At 36.1% G+C, this 22,638-nt stretch overlaps 2 protein-coding genes across 3 annotated transcripts; both read right to left on the bottom strand.

The window, feature by feature from the left end:
- Positions 1–2,310: 2,310 nt before the first annotated feature.
- Positions 2,311–14,340, bottom strand: acadl (acyl-CoA dehydrogenase long chain). 2 transcript variants are annotated; one of them, XM_030156739.1, is made up of 12 exons: positions 14,254–14,340; positions 12,636–12,725; positions 11,413–11,592; positions 11,179–11,316; positions 8,969–9,133; positions 7,178–7,244; positions 6,587–6,751; positions 6,401–6,502; positions 5,325–5,438; positions 3,969–4,096; positions 2,879–2,965; positions 2,311–2,791 (listed from the first exon to the last, which is right to left on the bottom strand). In XM_030156739.1, exons 2-12 carry the CDS (start codon positions 12,722–12,724, stop codon positions 2,698–2,700), a joined length of 1,329 nt encoding a protein of 442 aa, XP_030012599.1. In that variant the 5' UTR covers position 12,725; positions 14,254–14,340; the 3' UTR covers positions 2,311–2,697. The 2 variants fall into 2 exon arrangements, with proteins under 2 accessions (XP_030012599.1, XP_030012606.1); XM_030156746.1 differs by lacking the exons at positions 2,311–2,791; positions 2,879–2,965 and adding an exon at positions 3,707–3,725.
- A 2,988-nt stretch (positions 14,341–17,328) lies between these two features.
- mylz3 (myosin, light polypeptide 3, skeletal muscle) lies at positions 17,329–20,800 on the bottom strand. The gene is made up of 6 exons (XM_030157104.1): positions 20,680–20,800; positions 20,230–20,257; positions 18,646–18,789; positions 18,150–18,320; positions 17,935–18,012; positions 17,329–17,853 (listed from the first exon to the last, which is right to left on the bottom strand). The coding sequence occupies exons 1-6, from the start codon at positions 20,680–20,682 to the stop codon at positions 17,825–17,827; spliced, it is 453 nt and encodes a 150-aa protein (XP_030012964.1). The 5' UTR covers positions 20,683–20,800; the 3' UTR covers positions 17,329–17,824.
- Positions 20,801–22,638: the final 1,838 nt, after the last annotated feature.

The raw sequence follows: 22,638 nt of genomic DNA, 5'->3' as shown, positions 1-22,638 counted from the left end.
TCATCTAAAATGTCATCCTGTACTCTAAACATCATGCTGTGTGTGAACTGTTCTTGTTATCATGCACTAAGCACCCATCATAGCAACTTTTGGATTTAAAGTGTCTTTTTTTTTGTATGGTCAGCAGAGACATCTCCTCATCCCCCCGACTGTCCTTGGTTTATGTGTGTAAGTTCTCATCTGTGCAAAAATAAGGCCTTGACGTTTGATATGATGATGATTTTCAGTCTTAAAATTCCACACAGTTACAAAATTAATCACAAAGTCATCAAAATGAAGAGGTGACATACAGTTAGTGAAGTAATTAATGCTAATCAGCAGTTCCATTTGTTTCTAACAGATTAACTAGTCGTCTATAACCTACCTTACATTTCAACAGGAACTTTAACTACACTGACACCAATACGCACACAATGACAATGAATCTAAACCAATAGAAATGCACAGTTCTTTGCAGAGACACCATCAGTCATATATTCTGTGGTCCGAACCATGTCCAGATGCTCTAAGACGTCTGTTACCGTATATGGTCTGACTGTAGGAGCTGGAAGTCGATGTTCCACAGCTTTAACTTGGTCTTATGGTGGTGGCTGAGTTGGACCGGCTGACCTGGGTACGATGTGGCTTCTTCATTTGTGACTCCTGGAACCTGTTGGTGAATTTTCTGCAACACTTGATCCATATGAGTCAGATGTATCCACAATATCAATTTATAACAGACATATAACAACAGCCAGTCAAGGATTTTGTGGTAAACATCAAAAATTCAGTATCTCAGCAAATTAGAACAATTACTTCAGACCCATAGCTGATAAAGTTGATAGATTTTGTAGGTTTGATGCCCAGTTGTGCTTTTAAACTGGTCAGTGATTTACTATGACACTATTATATTTACCATTTTGGATACATTTTACTGCTGGGAACATTTAACCCATAAAGACCCAAACATCCACCATCTACTAAAATCATGTATTGATATAAGATGTTTAATACCTGTTGATCCACTAATCCATGTACCGTAAATAATTGGTGTAAAATACAGTTTGTCAGCTTTTCATGGTCATCAGATATGACCTCTTTGGATGTTCAAAGGCTCCATAGTTACCATGGAAACACCGTCATCTTCTACAACATTGTTTCACCAGTAAAACCAATGGAGCTGGATCAATGACAGTGGATGGAGATACTTGAGTTATGCTGAGTTAATGATAGATTTTGCTGAAAAAGTCACTTTTTCTTCAGTTTTGATGTAATAATCCTCAACTTTACTCTGAGCTTTCATGAACATCTACATGATTAGTAAATTAAATGTTGGAAAATACCTGATTTTTATTGAAAAAAACACAAGATACAGAAGATAATATTAAAATAAATGGTGCCAAACCACTTAAGCATGGATAAATATAGAGAAGAATTCATTTGGGAACTGCCACAAATGTCACACTGGGTCCTTATGGGTTAATACTGAGCTCAGTTGAAGTACTTTAGATACTGTTGGCTTTACCCTCCAACAACATGCTTCACAAAACTGTCAGCTACAGTTTATTTTTTAAACACCACTGACCACGTATGCCGTCATCAGATGTGTAATGCATTAATAAAAACAAAGGTTTGACCTCCTCTTCAACCTACTGCTGAGAATTTGGTTGGAAAAGTAGAAAAGTAGAAACTTACATGCTTCTACCTTTTGGAGGGGTTGTGGGACACAGAGGCAAACCACACCCACATTTTTTTTATCCTGTATGAAAATTACAACTTTTTGGAAAGATGTTGGAATAAAAAAAAACTGATTTTGGGTTTTAAATTACAGCAACCTTTACCACCTCTGTTAGGAGATCTTCCTGATGATTTGCCAATAAATGCCAAATAACTTTTAAAAATCTTTGGTGCTGTTGCAAAAAAAAACAATCACTCGTAAATGGCTTCAACTTGACGCACCGGTTTTAGAGGACTGGTTGAAAATTGTTGATGAAATTCACAAAATGGAGAGATTAACATTTATGCTGAGGCTGCAAGCTGAACTTTACATAATAAGGCGGGGCAAACGGATTAGTTTCCTTAAAAACAATTAATGTGTGGCTTGTCTCATAGTCCTGTGAAATCTTAAATAAACTGCTGCTCTAAAAATTTAATTGTTTAACTTGTTTGCCATTTCATAACTGTAACCTAAATTATCTTTACTATTAGATTGTGACTATTATTTATTGCCGATTGTTGTTTGTTGTTATGTTCTGTATGACAAAAAAAAAACATACCTAATAAAAACTAAGTGCAAAAAAAAACAACAAAAAATTTGATTCATTCAAGAGAAACAATTAAAGTGAAATTTATAAACCAAGTGTTTGCTTATTATAATACAGTACAACTAAACTCCATCAACAGACTCAATCAGAATTAACAACCACATAATAGACACGTAGTTAAATTGTCATATTACACATGTAAACAAACAAAACAAAACAATATCATGTCAACTCAGCAAAAAGGTAGAGCTCATGTTAAACTCAGCTTATTAAAAATCATCTAGTCTCATTTTATCTCATCTCATATGAAATGATATTGAATAATTTCATGTAATCATTTCTTGTACCATAACAAATATACAGTCTGCTTAACCTCATTAGATCATTCACATCCTACCCTTCTTCACGCGTCTCCTTGTATTTTTTCAGAACTATTTAACAAGTTAATCGTTTTTCACTTGGGGCTGACAATGCTGCGGGCAATCAACTCTTTCATGATTTCATTGGTGCCTCCATAGATGGGTTGTACACGTGAGTCCACAAACGCCCTGCGGGGACAGACAACCATGTGAGACCGGTGAATTCTGACCTGGTCACCCTTCACTGCCCTGTGACGCAGAATATGGGATACTTACTTGGCAATTGGATATTCCCACATGTATCCCCAGCCTCCATGGAGCTGCAGACACTGAGTAGCCACCTTCAGCTGGGTTTCAGATGCCCTTCAGACACATAGGAATACATTAGCACTAGGGTTCCGACAGGTTTCTACAAGTTAAGACTTTTTAAGACAACTCCGAACAGAATTTAATGCCCAGTCACAGCCATAATGGCAAAAATCTGTGACTCCTAGAATTTAGGAAAATCTATTTATTTACTCCAAAGCCTTGATTCCCATCGCTCCGACTCATTACTTACCAGGAACCGCAAAGTTAGCAATAATTGGTTTCTAATTTCAATATAAATTGTCCGGTTGGAACTGTTTAGAATAACGTTACTTTCTTTGGAGCTTGGACATTTAACAGACACATTTAAGCACATTTATGGCAACATAACTTAAGACCTATCATGTCAAATTTAATACCTTTTAAAGACTTAAGGACCCAGTGTTACTTTTATAGCAGTTCTCAAATTAATCTTTCTTTGTATTTAACCTTCCTTAAGTGATTTATCGCCATTTATTGTCATATTATCTTCTGTATTTTGTGTTTTTTCAGGTATTTTCCTACAATTAATTTCCTAATCATGCAGCTGTTCATAAACACTCGGATTAAAGTTGATGGTTATTATATTAGAAACAGAGAAAACTGAAGAAAAAGTGACTTTTTTGGCAAATTATAGCATTTACCGAACATAAACCAAGGGTCTCCATCCACTGTCATTAATCCAACTCCATGGGATTTACTGGTGAATCAATGTTGTAGAAGATGACGGTGTTTCCATGGTAACTACGGAGTGTCTGAATGTCCAAACGGGTCATATCTGATGACCATGAAAAAAGGAGAAACTGCATTTTACACTTGTTATTTACATGTATTTATAGGATTAGTGGCTCAACAGGTATTAAACAGTATACATTAGCTGATGCTTGTGGTTGTCGGTGGAGGTTTGAGTCTGTATGGGTTAAATACAGATTTGTAAATTCAAGACTTTTAAGACTTTTTAAGACCCCACAGGAACCCTGTATCATAGGGAAATTACATAGACACGTAGCTGTGACCTCACCAGTATTTGGCCATGGAGGCAGTGGCGGCATCCAGACGTTTCTCGGCGTGGAGCTGAAGGCAGCTATCTATGAACGCTCGGCCCACGCAGATGTCAGTCTTCAGCTCTGCCAGTTTGTGCTGCACAGTCTGAGGGTTTGAATGAGATGCAGTCCCATGCATATACATAGGAAAAGATTATAAAAGGCAAAATCTGATGTGTTTTGAATACACTTCTATATTCTGCAACTCTCCTCTTGTCCAAATCAAACAACTAAACAATACAGATGAACCTTACACCACCGAGCAGCAGAATCACGACTGACTGAATCCGATTTTTTTTTATCTCTATTCACACCTGTTAATCACATACAGTCGCTGAAAAAAATATTAGACCATCAAAAGTCATCAAAAACAATGGCTATGCAATCAAGTACTAACTCTTGTGTGTATCCTGTGACTAAAACAGACAGAAAAGAAAATATGGAATGCCTAAAAGCACTGTGTTTGTCAGTCCAATGCCATAGATTTTGATGTAAGAACTGAAGTGATTTTGGTTATTATCAAGAAAACATGGAAAATGGCTAGATATTAGCTCTGAAATTAAACTCTTATGAGCTATTTTTGTTGTTATCATTATATTTGTCCAAACAAATGTACCTTTAGTAGTACCAGGCAATAAAATGAACAAGAAATTGAAAAAAACAAGGGGTGGTCTGATAATTTTTTCCGCGACTGTACAACACCACCTGTTATTAGACTAAATCTGCAGTGGGTACACTTTCTACAGCCCCAAAGTGGATCAAATTCTTGTTTCCTCTTAGGCCACTTGAACAACAACATGCTGAAAGCTAACTGTTGGGAATTTTAGCCTGATGACACCAAAAAACTAGCAAGCATGACAGCTGTAAATATCTACAAGGCGCTGACAGTCCCTCAAACTCACAAAATCACATTTCACTGTGAGGAAAGGCAAGAAAATTCCCTCCTTCAATGTTTTTTTTTTATATATTCGATAAAACTGAATGGGTTTGTCCTTCTTAGGCTGGTTAATATATGACATAATTGACTGGATGTGGATATTAGTGCAGGCCATGAGTTAATATAATTGTTAGTAGTAGTATCTATTCAAATGTATAAAAACAGCAGCATGCAGCATATTTCCACCAGTTCTTCTAATGTCATCATCACTTCACTAACTAACATTTTGACCTCACTTTTTCATGGCATCATAAAACAGTGTCATCCCATTCATGTTTGTCTATGTTTAGGCCAAGAGGAGAGTTGTATAAAAATGCTGAGTGTTTACATATTTTGGCATTTGCATCCTGCATTTTTTTTTTGCTCATAAAGTCAAACAGTGACATGTTGTTCAGACCTGTAGGTTAGCGAGGTTCTTGCCGAAAGCTTTTCTCTGCAGCACGTAGTTCCTCGTTTCCTCGAACATGAACTCGCTGCTTGCTATAGCTAGATCAGCAATGACAAGACGCTCCTGTACCGCAAAGAGAGGAAATAAGGAACAGTTTTAATCCACAGGCCATCAGGCTACTGAATCAGACTGACTGCAACTCATATTTGTACATATCCTTGCATATTTGCACTCAATGTCTTACCACTGTGACAGTATTTTATATCTTGCACAATCAATCTTTCTTTTTTTGCACCTTGATACATGTACTCGCTTTATTTTATTTTACCTATGTATTTTTTTTTGCTTAGTGTACAGTTTATTTCCTTCATTTCATTATAGTTTAGTTAAAATTCAACCCAATCCACTTTATTTATATAGCACATACAAACAAGAACGTTTCCAAAGTGCTGCACATCATAAAAACAATAAAACAATTAAAAGACATACTAAAACAATAAATAAGTACATAAAACTACAACAATGCTCTAAAGAAAACAATAAAATTAAATAATAAATAAATTAATAAACAAATTGATTAATTAATTAGATTTAAATGTACAGTTTATTTCCTTTATTTCATTATAGTTTAGTTTAAGTTGTTTTAATTGTACAGTTTATTTCCTTTATATCCTTTTAGTTTAGTTTAAATTGATTTAATTGTACAGTTTATTTCCTTTATTTCATTATACTTTAGTTTAAATTGTTTTAATTGTACAGTTTATTTCCTTTATTTCATTATAGTTTAGTTTAAATTGTTTTAATTGTACAGTTTATTTCCTTTATTTCATTATAGTTTAGTTTAAATTGTTTTAATTGTACAGTTTATTTCCTTTATTTCATTATAGTTTAATTTAATTGTTTACATTAGTTGTGTGACGGGAACTCGCAAAGTAAGAATTTCACTGCTCAGTACTGCTGTGTATATGACAATAAACTTCTTGAATCTTGAATAAAGCCAGCAAATGAAATGACACTCTTTGGATTTTACAATAAATAGAAATAACAGAGGAAAAGAAAAACTTTGTCCAAGGTGGATGTTTCACCTGAGGAAGCTCATTCATCAGGTAATAAAAACCTCTGTTGACCTCCCCGAGGAGAGCATCAGCCGGGAGTCGTACATCCTCAAAAAATAGTTCTGCAGTGTCCTGGAGACAGAAGGGCAAATGCCTGGTATTAACAGGTGTCACTGTACTGGATGTGCTCACATGGATCATCCTGAGCTCAGGTACCTGTGCCTTCAAACCAATCTTCTCCAACTTGCGTCCTTTCTGGAAGCCCTTCATGCCGTCCTCTACCAGGAACAGACTGATGCCATGAGCTGGGGATTTCGCCTCACGGTTGGTCATGGCCACGACGATGACCAGGTCACACATCCAACCGTTTGAGATGAACACCTGCGACAAATGGGATTCCAAACACCCTCATGAGGTTAAGAACTGGTTTGTGTTTGTCTGACTCACTGGGTTCTACCACACACCTCAGAAGAGAACTAACAGATATTTTAAATCTTTTATTCCTTCAGCTATCACTCTTTTAAACTCTGACAGCAGCCATTTTAGTCATTTAAATGAGATTTTTTTTTTATGTTAGCAGAACCAATAGAGTATTTTAGTCTTTTAGTCTGCATTGGTATTTATTGATTATTTAGTGTTGATTATTTAAATGCATTTATTCGTAGTTGCTTTCAATGACCTTGTATTTGTGCACTGATTTATTTATGCTTGTCACATTGCACTTTGGATGTGGGCTGATGTCTGTGGTAAGCTGCAAATAAATTGCCCATATGGGATAAAGTTTTCTGAATATGAATCTAGACTCACCTTGTTGCCGTTCAGAATCCAGTCGCTACCGTCTTTCTTTGCGTACGTCCTCACACCTTGAAGATCACTGCAAAACGAACAGTAGAAGCATTTTTTTTTACTTTATTTTTATTGTTTGAATTCTGTACAATACAAACGTAAGGGACATTTGGGATACACTAACCATAAAAAACCTTTGTGACTAACAATTGGTTTTAGTAATGTGACACTGAAATGAAAATTGTCCATTTCTCCCATTTATTATGCCACTGCTCTTCGAGAGTCCTCCATCTATGGGTCAGAATCTCCATCTCAAATATTCCATTAGGGCTGCACAATACTGGAAAAAATTGACATTGTGATTTTTTTAACCCTGTGATATATCTTGCGAGATGAAATAGCTGTGTGATGCTGATATTGACACAGAGCATGTGTTTCAGTATCATCCTTCTTGTAGCTGAAATAATTCCAGATAACTGACGTTGCTTTTCTTTCTGGCATCAAGTCTTCGTTATTGGTAATTTTCTTTTGTTTGTTGCTCATTTTTTAATGTGGTTATCAGCAACTCACCCCATGTGCAGGGGTGTGGTCTGCTTCGGCAAACTGATTAAGAACGATTGTGATTGGTGGATTGCTGCGTGCAGAGTGTGTCAGGTGCCTAGGTTGAAATTAGATGCGAACGCCACATCAAACAAAACAGAAGCCTAGAAAACTGTAGCTTCTTTTAAAGTAGTTTTCCAGGTTTCTGTTTTGTTTGACTTCCTGATGGAGGCTTGAAGCCAGAATGCGTGTTTTTAAAGGTCTATACATGACCATGCCATGAGAATAAAGGCATTTTAATGCTTAAAGAGAGTGCTTTGGAGTTTTCTTCCCGTTTGTCATCTACCTTATGAAACCTTTTTTCCAAAGAGTACCTTGAACAAACTCTTTTTTGGGTCCTAGAACCATTCCTTCCAATGATTTTTAGATGAGAACACATTGAGTTCATTTGCCTCCTACATTGCAGGACCTGCGATGTGACTGTTGGGCACATGTACATCACGATGACGATGCTCAAACAATATACAGTATTGTGCAGCTCTATATTCCATTCTCAATTTGTAGCCAGTCGTTAGTTGTAGGTGGTTCTAATCTGCACTATTTTTTTGTAATAGTCTTTTTACAGGCTGCTAATAGTATTTTATACAAATATCTATCATTTTTAATTACATTAGTACCAATAGTATATCTGAAATACATCACCAAACATGTTTTAGGGATTGCATAACCCAATATCTTAACAATTGTTGAACTTGAATATGCATTATCCCAAAATTATACAAGTTTAGGACATAACCAAAAGACATGTACATGATTTACATTGACATCTCTGACAAGGTTGAACTCTGGACACATATTTAGCTGTAATTTTAGGTGTTATAAAAAAATCTAATTATATTTTTCCAGCAATGTTCCCTCCATGTTCTTGAAGAAGTGGTTGACTGTTGAATTCTCCAGATAATGACCCATTCCTCCTCTGAGACAGCAATTTCTAGTTCTTTTTCCCATTTCTGTTTCACATCCAAAGTGTTCCAACCTCTCTTCCCCATTAAATGTTTGTAAAGAGAAGATATAATTTGGTATTTTTTCGAATGATATACTCCAATAATCACTTTTACAAGCTCATTGTTATTAGAATCAATACTGTGCTTTATTTTTTTGTATAAAAGTTCCTTAATTGGAGGTACCAGAAGTGGTCTTGATTTAACAGCAGAAGCATTTTATCAAAGGTTCAACCCAGCATGACTGTTATGTCAGAGTTTGAGACCTGACCTGCCTGCTCCGGGCTCTGTCATGGCGATAGCAGAGATACATTTCCCAGCAGCCATCCTGGGAATGAAGCGCTCAATCTGTTCTTTTGTTCCATAATGAGAGACGTAAGGCATAATAATGTTGGAGTGGAGGCTGAAACCTGGTCCAGAGCAGTTGGAATACATTCTAGAAAACAAAACCAAAATGTTATTGTACGTCTATGCCTGTACTTAAGAAAAATAGTGGCTTGGATACTGTGTATTATTGAAATATTTCTTCACTCGACAACACATTTCAGTATATTAGGAGTAAATGTGACGATAATATCACATAAACACACCTTTTCCAATTAATTACAAAGATACTGGAATCTAATGTTTCATTACCCAGTTTCATGATAGAGATGTACTGATTGGAAAATTTCTTGACCAATACCAATATCTAAAATGGCAATTTACCTGTTAGTCAATGCTGTTACAAGTATTACTTCTGTTTCTTTCATTTATTTTGTTATTTAGCCCCCTTATCTAAAACTTGATTATTATTATTAGTCCTTTATTACATTATCTTTGAATGAACACATACAAATACATTTGACATACAAATAATAAAAAAACCTTATATATGGCATGACAGATAAAGATCTACCAACATTATCTATGAAACCATTTTCAAACCAAAAAATTTTCATGGTTTTTATTTTATGTCTTTGTGTGATACGTTAAATAGGTTTAGGCTCAAATGGATTAACTTCACTCTTTTAGTGATGACACAGACTAAATAATCACTATAAACTGACTTGAATATGATGAACCTTACAGAGCCGCTGCCACAGCTGCCTACTTAACTTTGGTCTCTCCACACAGTAAAGAACCTCAAAAACCAACTACAACCTGACTGACGAAGGCTGTGGTTCTGGGAGATGAAAGAACAGTTTCATCCAAAGCAGTGAATGTTTCTGTTAAGACAATGAACACGGTTTCACAGATCCCCACTGGTGTACAAGTGAGGTGTTCATGTCTGATTAGAAGGTAATGAAAATGACATTCATTATTCATAGAAATTCCATTTTGTACATGACCTGTCCAAACTAACTTTCCTCTATATCAACAGAGGCTTTGGATGATGTAGAACAGAATAGTTTTTTTATAAACTGGTTTAAAAAATTTTATAAACCCATGTAAACCCTTGGTTTATGCTACACACTTTAAATGTTCGGTGTTAATCTTATACAGGGGAAAAGGGTCTTATTATTTCACATTAACTCTATTTTAGGGTACTGTGTATATTTTTACTATTTCTGTCATTGCTCCCTGTATGAGTACGTTTTTGTTTCTTGTTTGTTTTTCTTTACATATAGAAGTTATATACTTGATATAAAATGCTGATATGATAATGCTACCTGAAAAATAATCAAAAGATAATTAAAAAAAAAGATCTTTACAAAATATTATCACCGACTACATATAGATACATTCATTTTGCATATGCAGTCACAGCTCTTATTACATTTTTTTTTGTTGAAACTACGATTAAATCAAGTTGCATTAAATTGGTTCATTTTTTTTAATGTTGTAAAACTTGTGTTGAAATGTAAACCTTAAGACTTAAACTTCATGATGCTGATACAGTCAGACTTTCTAATAATAAGAACCTGAATTGCAGGAAGACTTCACTGACTTTGTGAAACTGTTAAAAATATGCTTTGAAATGTCTGAATTTGTCAATATTTATAAAAGTTCTGAACATAAGACACTTCCTATCAGTGAATATTAAATGCATAACAGATTAAATTATAAAATAATGGTAAAATCAGAAATCCTGCTTGAAAACTACATGCTTTAAAACACAGATTTTCATAGAATGTTTAGTGGAATTTTATTTAAACTGCTTTGAGTATACAAAAATGTAAAGCAGGCCAAAAAATAAAACATTCTTCGCAGCATAATGTCACTCTCTTTTTGTTAAAATGGATTTTATAAAACTGGCATTAAAAGGAGTAATCCAGCTACAACAAGAGTGGTGTGCCCCAGTTCCATTTATTATTTTATTTCATTTTTCAATTTTACCCTGTTTTCACCTTCCCAAGTTTCCATTTTTAAACTTGCATTTTTGTGCAGTTTATTTTGTTTATGTAAAAAAAGGCAGAAAAAAAGAAAAAGAAAAAAAAAAAGAAAGAAGAATCCTCTACTGACATTGATTTGTGTTTTAGATTTAAAAAGGTGACTCACTGCTCCTCCCACATGACAGCAGCATAAAACAAGTCTCCTCCGACACCACCGTGCTCTTCTGGTATCATCAGTCCCAGGAGGCCTTGCTCACCAGCCTTCTCCCACACCTCCCGGCTCACCTGACCTGCCTTCTCCCACCTGGAACATTAAGTTGGAAATCAAACTCAGAGGTAAAAAAAAGTAGAATCAGAGTTTCAGGTGTCAAGTGAAAACAAACGTAAGAGTTCCACATACTCCTTGTGATGTGGAATCACCTCCTCTTGGAAGAATCGACGGGCGCTTTGTCTGAAAAGATCGTGGTCTTCATTGAAGATCCGGCGCGTCCCAATGTCCATCAGGGTCTTGGCAGAGGAAGATTCTAAACGGGTTGAGGGTCCAGGCTGCCCAACATGTTCAGCCTGAGTATGCTGCAGTCTGACAGGAATGACACAAATGGAAGTTTTTAACTCTTCTACACACCAGTAGAAGATTAAAGGGTTTCTGCACGTATCAGCAAATCTAATTTAATGCTTTTTAATGCCACTTTAAACAAACTTAATGCCCATGTCCAACTGCAGATACAGTTTTATAAATAGTTTTATACATACAAGCCGGTTTACCATCGACAGGCTTTAACCAGGTTCTGAATAGTTCCTCCTCCAATCACTTCTGCTGAAACTTGCATTTTACCGACATTTGCTACAATTCCCTCTGCTCTTTCAACACAGCATGAGCATACTCACAGCACATTACATTCCAAGCATCCGGTGGTGTGACTTCTTGTATCGGCCATAAAAAATATCAAATTAAAGGGTTCTGCCTGTCAATCATCACACTATACTTCCAATCAAAATTATTCAATGTTTATATAATCAAGATAAATCATGAATAACAATGCTTTTTTCCATCAAGTGTATTTAATTTTTTAATACCTCTGGACATCAAATCTAAATACTTTTTAATGCCATTTAAGGCCTTAATTGTCACAAAATTTATTTAAGGACTTTTAATGGTTTTTAATGACCTTTAAAAACCCTGGATTACAACTCAACTCAACTCTATTTAGAAACCACTTTAAAAGCAACACAGTGGGACAAAGTGCTGAACACAGACCTTAAAACAAAAAAAAACACATAAAAGAATTAATAAAAAACTGTAGAAATTACTATACATTAAAACAATAAAAGCCAACCTCTCAAACTGAGTTAAAAGCAAAAGAGAAAAAGTATGTTTTAAGAGAGGATTTAAAAACAGACACCGAGTCGGCCTGTCTGATGTGCAAAGGTCGTTCATTCCACAGCTCAGGGCAGCGACTGAAAAAGCCCTGTCACCTCTCAGCTTCCTCTTTGTCTTTGTCTTTATGACTAACAATGACTAATCTGCACACTGCATCACACCTTGAAGCTCTTTTTTACAGAACATAAATGGGAACAATTCATCTGTTAAAACATACAGTTCAGCAGAGCATCTTCACTTACCTTAAAGTAGCAGCAGGGAGGAACTGTCCAGGGTAAAAGCCATTTCTCAATCCAGAAAAACAGGTCGTGGCAATTGTTTTCAACAACATTCTTTGAAAGATAATAGAAAAAGGGGGGGGGGAGCAGTACATGGTTTAATGTAAGATTTACAACTGGCAAAACTTTACTTTTAAAACAAGAGACAGAAAAATGAGTGTGTGTCCGTGTTGTGTTCTTATTACTGGTTTTAGACTTTAGTGTCCATTCCCAAATGAATTTTTCTCTCTAATTAACCTTTCTTAAGTGATTTATCACCCTTTATTATCATATTATACTTTGTATTTTGCATTTCTTCAATAAAAATCTGGTATTTTCCCCACATTTAATTTACTGATCATGTAGATGTTGATGAAAAGCTCAAAGTAAAGTTGGTTTTTTTTTTTAATGAAGAAATGAAGAAAAAGTGTCTTTTTCAGCCCAATCTGTCATTAACTGAACATATACCCAGTGCTTCCATCCACTGTCATTGATCCAACTCCATGGGTTTTACTGGTGAATCAATGTTGTAGATATAACATTAAAAACTGACTCCTTATCTAGAAAATGTCACAGTTAAAAGTAATTGTACAAAGACAGCACGCCATAGAAACAAACTTAATGTGTGTATTTTTTTTGTTGCTTAACATGATCAATCTAACTGATACACTTATAAAAAAAAAATCCAAATCTGTTTGGTTGTGTCTGGTTTTCCTCTATATTATAGTAACATTATTGTATCATCTGTACAATTTTATGGGACATGTCTTTTTTTCCCCCCAGGGTTATTGGGATTATATCACCACTCTCATTTTATAAACAGAATACCTTTAAAAAAAATCTGTTCCAAAGGTCTAGACTGGACTAAGAAAAAAGGCTGTTAAATAAACTCCCTCTGCATGGAATCAACTAAAAATGACCTGAGCTGGTCACACTGAACTCTTCTAAACTGGACTGTCAATGCCATACACACAAACATCATGCTTACATACATGTTTCAGCAACTTCCTAGCATTTTTAATTTTACTTTCCCCTTGCATTTTATACTATGTTTTGTTGCAAACTTGTTCATAAAAGGGTCTTTGGCCTGCCTGTCCAGATCTCTTCTGGTTAGATAAACATTAACCTGCCTTCATACAGTTGGAATAAAATGTATTCAACCCCCTCTGCAAAATAGGTTTATTAGCAAAATGTAGCAGCTGTTTGCAAAAAACAAATCCAACAAGAATAATTTAAACAGCTCAACACAACTAATATGACAAGTTTCTCAAAATTGAACACAATAATATGAAATTAAATAAACTTTTCAAATGCAGCCTCTCCTGGACTGGACCATTATTGTCCTACATTCAGTCATTTTAATAAGACTGTTGGAGTAGATTCTTCTAAATCTTCAGACGTAAAGGTTTCAGAGCTACTTCATTTCTTCCACAACATTAACTTTCAGGATTAGCTGTAAATCTACACACTTTTATGCTATGTAAATTTGTCTGCAGCTGCCGTCAAACGCCAACTTCTGTCGCTAAACTGCCCATTTAACAACACAACCGTTAGTTTAGCAGTTTCAGTTGTCGCAGCAGTTAAAAGTTTATTAAAGTATTACCTGTTACACTTGATCCGCTTCCAGTTTTATCAAAACACCGCTAAGACTTTCTAGTAACTGCTTCTTCTTCTGCTGCTTTAATGTGCCGTCGACTAAATGATGCTGCTGCCCCCATAGGTCATCTGCGGAACTGCAACTATTTTATTTTTTATGTATTTATGTATGTATGTATTTATGTATGTATGTATGTATGTATTTATTTATTTATTTTTTGTAAGAAATCCTTCTCAGCCCATAAATACCCAGTGGTACTTTTGTGGCAGGTCCAAAATGAATTTTTCTCTCTCTTTAACCTTTCTTAAGCAATTTATCACCATTTATTATAATATTATTCTCTGTATTTTGTATTTTTTTCAGTGAAAATCAGGCATCTTCCATTATTTAATTTACTGACCCTGCAGATGTTCATAAAAGCTCAGATGAAAGTTGATTGTTTTTTATATCAGAAACAGAGAAAACTGAAGAAAAATAATGAAAAAAAAAAAATTAAAACAAGAAATAGAAAAATGAGTGCGTGTCCCGGTTTTCTTATTACTGATTTTAGACTTTAATGCCTGTTCCCAAATTAATTTTTCTCTCTAATTAACCTTTAAGTGACATCACCTTTTTTTTTTTTTTTAATATTATATTCTTATTTGCATTTCCTCAATAAAAATCAGGTATTTTCCCATATTTAACTAGATGTTGATGAAAAGCTCAGATTAAGGTTTTTTTTAATGAAGAAATGAAGAAAAATGAAAGGAAAAAAAAAAAGTGTCTTTTTCAGTCCAATCTATCATTAACTGAACACAAACCCAGTGTGTCCATCCACTGTCATTGATCCAATTCCATGTGTTTTACTGTAGAAGATGAGGGTGTTTCCACAGTCACTATGGAGCCTCTGAACATCCAAATGGGTCATATCTGATGACCATGAAAAGATGATGAACTGCATTTTACACCAATCATTTACATGGATTGATAGGTTTAATGGATCAGTAGTTATTAAACATTTAAGATCGGTAGATGATTTTGGTTGCCAGTGGATGTTTGAGTCTTTATGGGTTAAAATGTAAAATCCAACTATTGTTTACAACTATTCTCTGCACAATAGCAGCACATATTAAAAAAAAAAGATATTACAACCTGTCAAAAATATATACACATTTACTGTTCTGTGCAAAAGTCTTATGCCAACATTAGGTTTGTTGGTTTAGTAAAATTGTTATGAGCACACAAAGGCATTTTATAGTCTCTGTATTAACACACAGTCTGGATAAATGGGAAATATGTGCAGCATTAAAAAAAAAAGTTTCAGGGGAAAAAAACTGCTTTTATAAACCAAAGACAATATGAGATTTATTGCATTAATTCTCTGATGTTTTATACCAGGTTTCAGTCAACACATGTCAGATGTTTGTAATGGTTTGTGCTGCTTCTTGTCATGGGGTCAGAGGTCACACTAAATATTGACTTTAACCTTTCGACCCCATTTAGTTCAGTTTTTTGAGTGTCTTTAAAAGCTGCACACACATTTCCTGTATGTTCTTGTTGTATCTGAAGAAAGAGAAATAAATATGTATGCTCAATTCAACCTTGTAAAAACAACAACACTAAAGGTCACCTAAGACCTTTGCACAGTGCTGTATATTTTTTGAGGGTTAGGATGAAGAATTGGAGCAGCTTGTACATCTTGTGTGCAAGTGAACACCCTATAGCTGAGCTCTTACATATTGATTCTCTGTGTTTTTATCATTTGTGAAACACAGATGACTTCTAGAGAGCATAACGATTGGACTGAGGTGTAATGAAAAAAGCTTATCTAATCTGATGAGTCCAGATCGACAACAGCAATTCAACATCCAAACCAAAAAAAAAACACATCAGGAGACTTCATTTAAATCTCTTGAAACAGATAGTTCCTCAAATCTGTGTGCAAAAGACAATAAAATACACAATGAAATTCACACTGAGACAGACATAACCACGGGAATTTATAGGATGGACAGAATAACCTTCACTGTAAACTTGAAGATGGATTATTTTGTGCAACACTGGGAGGGATGGGTGAGATATGTGATTCCTTTGAGACCTTATTTTGCTGAGATGACTGCATGAATATGGATTCAAAATCCTCTAACTGAAGGAAATGTGTTTTATTTATTTATGTATTGACTCTTTACTTGCCAAGGCAACAATGAGCTGCTGTACATGTTTTTGTTGTTTTCTGCACCCACTCTGGATGTATATAGTTTGTGCATATGTCTAATTTTTCAGTTTTTGTAAAAATGTAACTTCTTTCATTAAAAAGAAATTTACATTCAACCTCACCAAGATCACAAGAAACAAAAAAAAGGCCCTTTCAGGACTGTTTACCTTTAGTAATTGTTTAGTTTTATAACATATGACTCTGTACTATAATCTTTAATAAGCTTTGACAACTTTTAATCACACTTAAAAATAAAATTTCAATTAGGGAAGGAAAATATAGCACCCATCTCTTGCAAATAGGGATAAACACGTGCAGGATCCTAGGCTTTATGCTAAAGATGATTCCACGGTTTCACAATTTCACATCTTTGTTTTCAAAGACATGGCCTCTATCTCTTATCCCCTTCAACAGTGTTGTAGTCAGACAGACCTTAAAACCCCTGCAGCATAACATGAAAGTGAAGCTACCGATGAATTATAAAGATTTGTAAAGGAAGAAAACTGTCAGCTAACAGTTACATTTTATTCATAACAGACCTCAGATTCCTTAAAAACCAAACCACGTGCCTACTCATTTCACCACGAATGCATAATGTTTATATTTATTATCTGTAGACTGCTAAAATTGATCATGGAGTATCTGTACCTTCAGTATATTTTAATCCAAATACATAATGTAATGCTGCTCTGACTTTATATTAGATTTTTTTTTTTTTTATTTTAAAATATTTGTAGGATGCAAAAAATTGCAGAAGTAAGTAAGTAAGAGATTGTATATGTTAATTTCGTCCTTTTCTTTCTGCATTTCATTTTTCTAGTTTAAATCTACAAAGAAGCACATATACAACAGAATGACAGGAATGAGAGATCAAGAATCAATCCAAATGGGATGTACGTTGGAAAAGTTTATTCTGAAATGAACAGAGTGAATATAAATACAACTTTTGAGGGAAGGGGGAGACATTTGGCGGTCAATCCACGACCATTTTCCAGCACCTTTGGCATTGCTGGGCCAGTGATAGAACGACTGAATGAGGTGGCGGTGGGAAGGGAGGGATCTACCCTCACTTGATGAGCGGTCACCCCTTCTCCCCCGTTCCTCACCCCAATGCGGCGAGTGGAGACACGCCCCCGGGGGGAGTCGAGGCCGAGTGATGGGGTCTACAATGGAGAGATGACTGTAGCGGCATTCCGAAAGAAGAGGGTTGGAGACGAAATGGAAAGGAAAACAAAATAGACAACAAGATGGGTTTGCTTCAACATCCCTTGTACATAGTCCTTGTCTTTCCTTGTTGGTCTTTGAAACAGTGTCGATGTCCTTACACCATTTGGCTGTTTGTAGGAAAGCTACAGTTTCTTCAGCACTCCGACTGTGGGCCTCTTACACAGACATGATGTGCTTGACGAAAGCTGGAGACAGAAAAAACATTTTTAACATCATTTGTTGAAGAAAAGCACTGAGTGAAGCATGCTGGGAGATTAAGAGCTTACCCTCATAGTGCACACTGCCGTTCTCGTCCTCCTGGCCGGCCATGAGAGCATCAATCTCAGGCTCAGACATCTTCTCTCCTGTAGATAGAACACCCGAGCATCCATGTCAAGGAACACGTTCTCCATTTCACACATGTGCTCACATACTGCGCATGCTTAAGCATACTATATTTATGCACTTCTATTTTTGGGAAAAGGAAGAGTTGAGCCCTCACCCAGGGTGGACAGCACAATACGCAGCTCAGCGCCCATGACTGTGCCGTTGCCCTCTTTGTCGAAGACACGCAGACCCTCAACGTAGTCGTCGTAGGTACCCTTGGGAAGGGCATCCACCTCCTTCAGCATGGGCAGGAAAGCGTCGAAGTTGAGCCTCTTGTTAGCCATGTCTGTGGAGTTAACAGCACACACCTTTACTACACACACCTGGGAAGAGAACCTTGTAGTGACGGCATATGAACGGACACAGACTTTTTTTTTTTTAGTTTTTATTTAACATTTTAGAGTTACAGAAAGACTTGTTTGACCTGCTTGTGACAACTTAGGTTCAACTGCAAACTTGTGATTTTGCAGCTACCACCTTACCTCAAGTTAAAGTCATATAGAAACAGAGTTACTGCAACTAACTTTACCACTTCTGAGCCTCGTCATACACATTTATCCTATGTCGATACAGGGGTAGGTTGAGTAGAAAGTCTCAAAACACAATCTTACCGTCAGCGGAGGGGTTGCCCAGGATTTTGGTGACGTCCTTGTTGGTGGGGTTCTGGCCCAGGGCGCGCATGATGTCAGCCACCTGGTTGTAGGCCACCTGGCTGTCCCCAATTCTGTCAAAGAGACCAAAAGCCTCCTTGAAGTCTGGTCAGGGGAAGGAAAGAAAGGAAGAAAGGCGGTAATTTACCAAAGAAAACTGGTGCAGGTGCTGCATGGTAACATAGCACTGCATCACAAACATAATATCCGATTTTGATGGGATGCAGATAAGATTTATGTAAGACTAGTCAAGAATAGATATGATTTAGATCAGATTTAACAAGATTAGTTTAGATTTAGATAAAATTACATAAGATTAGATTAGGTTTTGTGAAGTTAAGATTAAAAAAGGTTTAGATGATATAAATTAGTTAAGATTTGGTTTGTTTTGGGTGAGGGATTAGATAAAAATTAGACAAAATAAAATCAGATTTAGATAACATTAGTTAAGATTAGATTAGATTTAGCAAAGATGAGATTAAATAAGATTTAGATGATATAAAATAAGTAAAGATGTGGTTTGTTTTGGATAAGATTTAGACAAGATCAAAGATGGCAAAAGACACATACATCTGTCATTGTCCTGTTAATAAAGAATGCCAGCTGGAGCCAGAGACGTGGACGATACCAAAAGGGGCCTCGGACAAAGGTTGGCTACTATTTTGATGAATCCTACCAGGAAGCCAAGTCAACGTGATTCCATTTGACAGATTAATGCCCTTACGACCCCCATCTCCACCTCCACCTCCACCCACCTCCCCACTTCGCTCCTCCCCTGCTGCATTTTGGGAAACATACAGCGCAAACTGATACACCCGATACTGTACCCGTTGCCATATAGAGGCATTGCCCAACGGCTTTGCTCAAGTAAACCTTAAGAATGCTGACTGCAGTGAAATCAACACCTCGTCTTGCCTGACCAACTAAATACCAGTCGTGTACTATCATTTGAAGGTGAAGAATCAGCACCTTCCCTTTTTTCAAAGGCTTGTGGGAGGATTAAATCATCTAAGGGAACATTTATCTCACAATTCTAAGAAGTACACTGGAAACATTCAAGTTTCCTGACTTCTAGATGAACACTAGGTGTTCATAGGGCATGTCTTTCAGCACTGAACAAAAGGGTTGGGGTTTGTATCATGGGGGACCAAGAGACTGGATTCCTTGTGTAATGGGATCCCATCGACTCGGTGTCTTAGACCTTGGCCTTTGGTATTAACACCTCTGCTGTGCAAGGGCCACTGTGGCTCACAAGACAAGGCTATGGTTGGCTTAGAATAGACATATCTGAAATCCTTCTCGACAACTGGACAACTCAGGGGAATGGCGTGTCCTTTAAGGCATCTCCAACATGAAACTGTATTCATCTCTACAGCTTCCACTTTTAATGAAAATGAGTAAACTACATTTTTGTTGTTCTGCTTTGGAAGTTTAGTCGACAGCTGATAAGTAGGATCCCTCATTGTACAAAAGACAAGTGTCGAGATCACCTGCTAAATTATGTGAGATGTACAAGTGGTGGATCTTCCTTTTTGCTTCACTTACCCTCAATCTGGTCCGCGCTGAACTCAGTCTGAAACACACAAAAGGCAGATAGATATAATGAGACACAAAGACACACAAATGCAGAAAAGAATGAAAACATGCACAGAAATATCAAGTTAGGCAAGATTTTCTACGTAACAAACTAAACTTTTTTGCCAGAAACTCTCCAAATATGCACTAAAATGTTGATTGGTTTTTAAGAGGATCGTCCTGATTTTCATTTTGGAATCTTCAGAAACCAATTAGCTCTTCAGAGTGATAAAAATGATGCCCTGGTAAGCACAATTTCAATCATAAGACCTGTCAAAAACACTTTTTGGGTTTTTAAAAGACGATATCCAAACTTAAGCCACAAACATCTTCGAAAGGCACAAAAAAGGAAAAAAATATAACTCCATTGGCATCGCCCCACCCCAAAAAACATCCAAAAACACGCATGTCAGTACACACCATTTTGAGAGAGAGTGTGTTGGAGGAGCGGAAAGAAAGGAGAAGAGAAGCTGAAGTCCTAAGACAGAGTGGTCCTGAGCCATGCTCAAAGCCCCCTCTTATTTATCCCGGGCATGTGATGTCACATATGCTAATGAGGCAGATCAGATGACACGTTGGAACATCTTTAACTTTCTTAGGGCAAACGGAAAGAGGAGCTGTGTGCCCTCAGAGCAGCTCCTCTAGAAGGGGACAGGGCTATTTATGGACCACCAAAGAACTGTGTCAAGACTTTGTTTTGTGCATGTGAAGAATTAAACCCTCTTAATTTTATTTTCTAAAAGACCTCGTGTTCTTACACACATAGATGTTAAGTTCGTTTTTGTTGTAGTAAGAGATGCATGACAGATTTGTGTGAGAAAATGCAGAAGTGTCAGCTACAGTGTCCAACACGAGCAGGGCTCATTTACAAGGTGGTATTTTTAAACACAGACTGCTCCTCCTCTTATGGTGAAATGACAAGCAGGGCAAAAAGTACTCAAAAAAGGCTGATTCCCTCCAATACACTGGATGATATTTTGATAATCCATTCTGAGCAGCGATAGTTATTAAAAGAATTAAACAGGCAAATAGGTCTGATCATAATGTGAAGGTCAAGCCTTAGCACTATACACTGATCAGCTTCTGCCCAAAGCGGTTAAGACATTCCATAGTTCATGGTTTTTTAGAATTCTTTCTTGCTTTATCTCAAATGAAAATGGATCTAAACCTGTTAACTGTACATTTCGGTACAGCTGAATAAAAGGGTAATGACACCTGAGAGAATATGAGGCAATAAAGAATAATCATAAGAGAGGGATCAGGTCCAGAAGTGAACACATTATTACTCCATATATGCAGATTAAATGATCTGATCGGCGGACCGCTTCCATCTTCATCAGCGCTCTCCATGGTGCTGACCGTGACATTAACACTAATGGTCTTTGATTGTGTTAGACGCATTACACACAGGTTGGATGTTAGGTGCACAGTAAATGAGAATCACACAATTCTAGTTTCAATAAAATATCATTCATGTAAGATAAGTTATTAATAAAATGAGATTTACATGAGGTGAGACTTAGAAGATTTAGATAAGGTAAAATAAAATATAAATATGGTAAGTTTGAAGTAAGATGGAACAGGATAGAGGAGATACAAGGTGATTTGGACAAGATTTAGAAATGGTTTAGAATAGACTTAAATAGACTAAGATTTAGAGAGGATGCAATAAGATTCAGGTAAGATTTATGTATGATTCAGAGATGTAAATAGAATAAAACTGAAATAAAACATTTGCTGCTAAACTTATAGATTCAACTGTAAAGTCTGTGCAAGATATTAAAACAAATCAACTTTAACAAGAAAGTTTTAGAAGGATTAAATCACCAACTTGGACTTTTACTTTTTTTTAACGCTCTCTTGTATCTGTGTATTTTTGCCTCTATGCATACATTTATTCTCTCTTTTAACAGCAAAATGGGGATAAATAAGGCCATATAAGTTCTATCAAATGTTCATTTATCTGCTCAAGATGATTTGAATGTTTTACCAAATAACAGTGGCCATTTTGAACCTCTATGATAAATGATTGCAAAGTATTATGACTATTATGACATTAAAACTATTACCACCTTCACAATGCATAGTTCCTTGTAATATTTATGTCAAAATGCTGCAGGAATGTAGCCTCCCTGGATGAAACCACGAACATTATTATTATTTTAAACTTTACTGACACTTCATTTTGATACGTTAGAGCATTTACAGCCCATCAACAGGTTATAAATTGGGATACAAACAATTCATTTTTCACCGTTTTGTGAGAGAATTATGAGGTTGTATTTTAGACTGTTGATTTTGCTACATTGTGCTGAAATCAAAAGCCATTGTTTTCACTATAATATGAATGATAAACACTGATCATATGCTGTTGAAATG

The sequence above is a fragment of the Sphaeramia orbicularis genome, chromosome 2 (genome assembly GCF_902148855.1).
Source record: "Sphaeramia orbicularis chromosome 2, fSphaOr1.1, whole genome shotgun sequence".
In the NCBI taxonomy this organism is placed as follows: Eukaryota; Metazoa; Chordata; class Actinopteri; order Kurtiformes; family Apogonidae; genus Sphaeramia; species Sphaeramia orbicularis.
This window is presented reverse-complemented; position numbering and strand designations above follow the sequence as displayed.